At 42.4% G+C, this 2,859-nt stretch overlaps 1 protein-coding gene across 1 annotated transcript in view; it reads right to left on the bottom strand.

Annotated features, from left to right (window-relative positions):
* Positions 1 to 260: 260 nt before the first annotated feature.
* The window catches only part of CSUI_010895 (family 1 protein), a gene marked incomplete at its 3' end in the record, with an annotated part of 3,051 nt that continues 452 nt past the window's right edge, over positions 261 to 2,859 (bottom strand). The window contains exons 2-4 of the mRNA XM_068070996.1: positions 2,308 to 2,463; positions 1,229 to 1,321; positions 261 to 365 (exon numbers count right to left, since the gene is read on the bottom strand). Of these exons, the coding sequence (XP_067917028.1) occupies positions 261 to 365; positions 1,229 to 1,321; positions 2,308 to 2,439 (330 nt within the window). The remainder of the gene's footprint in view (positions 366 to 1,228; positions 1,322 to 2,307; positions 2,464 to 2,859) is intronic.

The following is a 2,859-nucleotide window of genomic DNA, read 5'->3' on the forward strand; positions in this document are numbered from 1 at the left end:
TACAGCAGACCGAGAAGTAGAGAGAGATGTATCTGTGACGATAAACGTAAGAAGAAGTCCACAAATCCAACAGAAGAAGAGAGCGAAAGAGACAGACAGAGAGAGGGAGAGAGACAGTGAGAGCAAGAAAGACGGAAGCAGTCGAAAGAGAGAAAGATCGAAAGAGATATGGAGAAAGAAAGAGAGAGAGTGAAAAGATGAGAAATAGAAAGAAATCCCCCTCTCTGATCTACGCTCTCTCTTTCTTTTCTTTTTCTCACCTCAGTAAGGGTGTAGGGGATAGTTTTGATAATGAGAAGTCGATCAAGTAAATCGACAGGCATGCCATGGGGCTCGATAGCATCGGTACCTCTCACTGTACACACCTGAACGATCGAGAAAAGAAACGGAAGAATTTGAAAATGAAGAGAAGAAGAGAAACGAGAAAAGAAGAAGAAGATGAACGAGAGAAAGAGAAGAAGAAGAAGAGGAAGAGGAATATGAGAAATGACTGGCGGGACATAGAAAAGAAAGAAAGAGTGAAGAGATAGAAAGATAGCGAGAGAGACAGAGAGGCAGTGCGAAGGAAGGCTAGATCGATGAGCGAGAAGGCAAATGAGAAAGATGACCTGCAATGAATGGACGACCGATCGAAAAGAAGAAGTAAATGGGGAACACAAAGAAGAAGAAGAAGAAAAAGAAAAGGCAGAAGGTCTAAGATGAAAGAGAAGGGCAAAGCCACATGAATGAAGAAGATAGGAAGAGAAATAAATCAAGGTGAGAAAAGAGAGAACAAAAATGAAAGAAGGAAAGAGAAGAAAGTTGACATAAAGGATACAAAACACGCAAGAAGAAGAAGAATCGACAAAGAAACAGACATATTGCCTTCTCTGGAAACTGAAGAGACAAGACAGAAAGAAAGAAAAATAAGAAGACAAGCAGACAGAAAGAACATTCCACCTACATCCCTCTCTCCCATCACACCCCTCGTATGTTTGAAGCAAGGACTATCTTCTATCTGTCTGCACGCTTCGACCCCTCATTCATCTCTCCGTCTATATCTCTCTCTACTCTATCTACCCCTCTCTAATCTATCTATCTATACATACACGCGTATATATCATGTATCTATATGCATATATGCACTGGAGTAGGTATGTATATCTGTCTCTTTCCATGTGTAGAAAGAGGGAGTATGGTGCTTTTCATGGCGTATGTGTGTGTCCGTGCAGTTGCGTCGCAGATTCACCCCTCGATTTGTCGCGAAGATAATGATCGGACTAAGCGGAGACTCCAAGATTCGATTTAGAAAAGTAAAACACTCTATATCCAACATATGCACCTACAACACACAGACAGACAAAACAAGAAAGGAAAGAGAGAAAGAAACATGCATGCACATCCAAAAAGACCCTTGTCTCATAAACCACGTGCACACATCTATATGTGTGTAGACACCAACGATCAAAACGTCGCTACCTTGTTAGCTAGTTAGCTAGCCAAGCCACAGTCGCATAACTAGCCGGAGCGAAATCGTAGATGAACTGTAGGAGGGAGAGGTAGACAAATCAGTCAAAAGAAAGGCAAAACTCCTCTTAGGACAACCCCTACTACTCCTATGACTACTGGGAGGTCTACTCCTATTCCTATTCCTATTTCTATTCCTACTATTATGAGTAATATTAGTATGGATATTCGGACTCCTCGTCGCCATCCCCTTCAGATCAAGACGACGACTAGAGCTAGAAATACGACCAAAGAATTCTACGCCTACCACTCCTCCTACTACATCTCCTACTAGTCCAAAGGCTCATAATACTCATTATGATAGACTACTACTACTACTCCTACTCCTTCTCCTCGTAGTAGTAGTAGTGTTAAGATAGTGTTGTGCGATAAGATCTTCAGCATGTGTGGTCTTCTACACCTTTATCATTATGCTTGCACCTGACTAAAGACCTTCTGTGCTCCATGTACTTCTTCGGGAGAAAAGATACATGCAAGTGATAAGACACGACCCTACACATATCACCTCTTGGCGATACACTATCTATCAATCGATCGAACTCTCTGTCTATGTGCCTATCGGTCTATCTATCTGTCTACAGGTATGAAGAGAGAGCTTTAAGACTCGAAGAGAAACAGTAGTACCTCACTGTAAAGACATCGATATAGAAGACTACACAGTAAACGTCTTTCGCCCGGGTGTACGTACAGACAGAAACCGATAGAAATCTAAAGGAAGAGAAAAGTCCAGAGGAGTGAGATAGATGAACGGAGAGAGACAGATAGAAAAAGAAAGAAAGAGAGAAAGAAGAGAGATCTCACCTCATCCATGAAGAGAACCCCTGGTAGAAGTTCTGCAACTCCTTGGTCGATATACTTGTTCACAGTTTTATTTATTTCGTTTCTTAACTTCTCTGTAATCTCCGTCTTACGCGGCTTCAGGAACTGCCCCATAACGGAGAGAATGTCTGTCCCTCCCTATAAGCAACATAGCCATCAGGCATGCAGTCTCNNATCTTCATTTTTCCAATACATATGAAGACATCTCTCATATACAGAGAGACGCTATTCTAGAAAGAAGAGAGGAGAGACAAAGTGGCTTGGACAGCCGGGGGCTGGGAGGTCTAGACACGACGAGGAGGAGGGTGTGTGGTGGATACTTGTAGACATCCGTGTCTACCTTGTCTTCTTCTAGCATGGCTATGAGTCTTTTCGTCGCCTTCTTCACTGCCTACACTAATGCAAATCTCTCTATCTGTCGAACCATCGAGATGCACGTCAATCGAAGATCAAAGAAAAGAGAAAGAGATAAACACAAACTTAAAGCTAGACGGATCCATACATGACACACAGAGAGAGACTGAGAGAGAGAGA

This window comes from Cystoisospora suis (assembly GCF_002600585.1).
Source record: "Cystoisospora suis strain Wien I chromosome Unknown contig_8795, whole genome shotgun sequence".
NCBI classification, from domain to species: Eukaryota; Apicomplexa; class Conoidasida; order Eucoccidiorida; family Sarcocystidae; genus Cystoisospora; species Cystoisospora suis.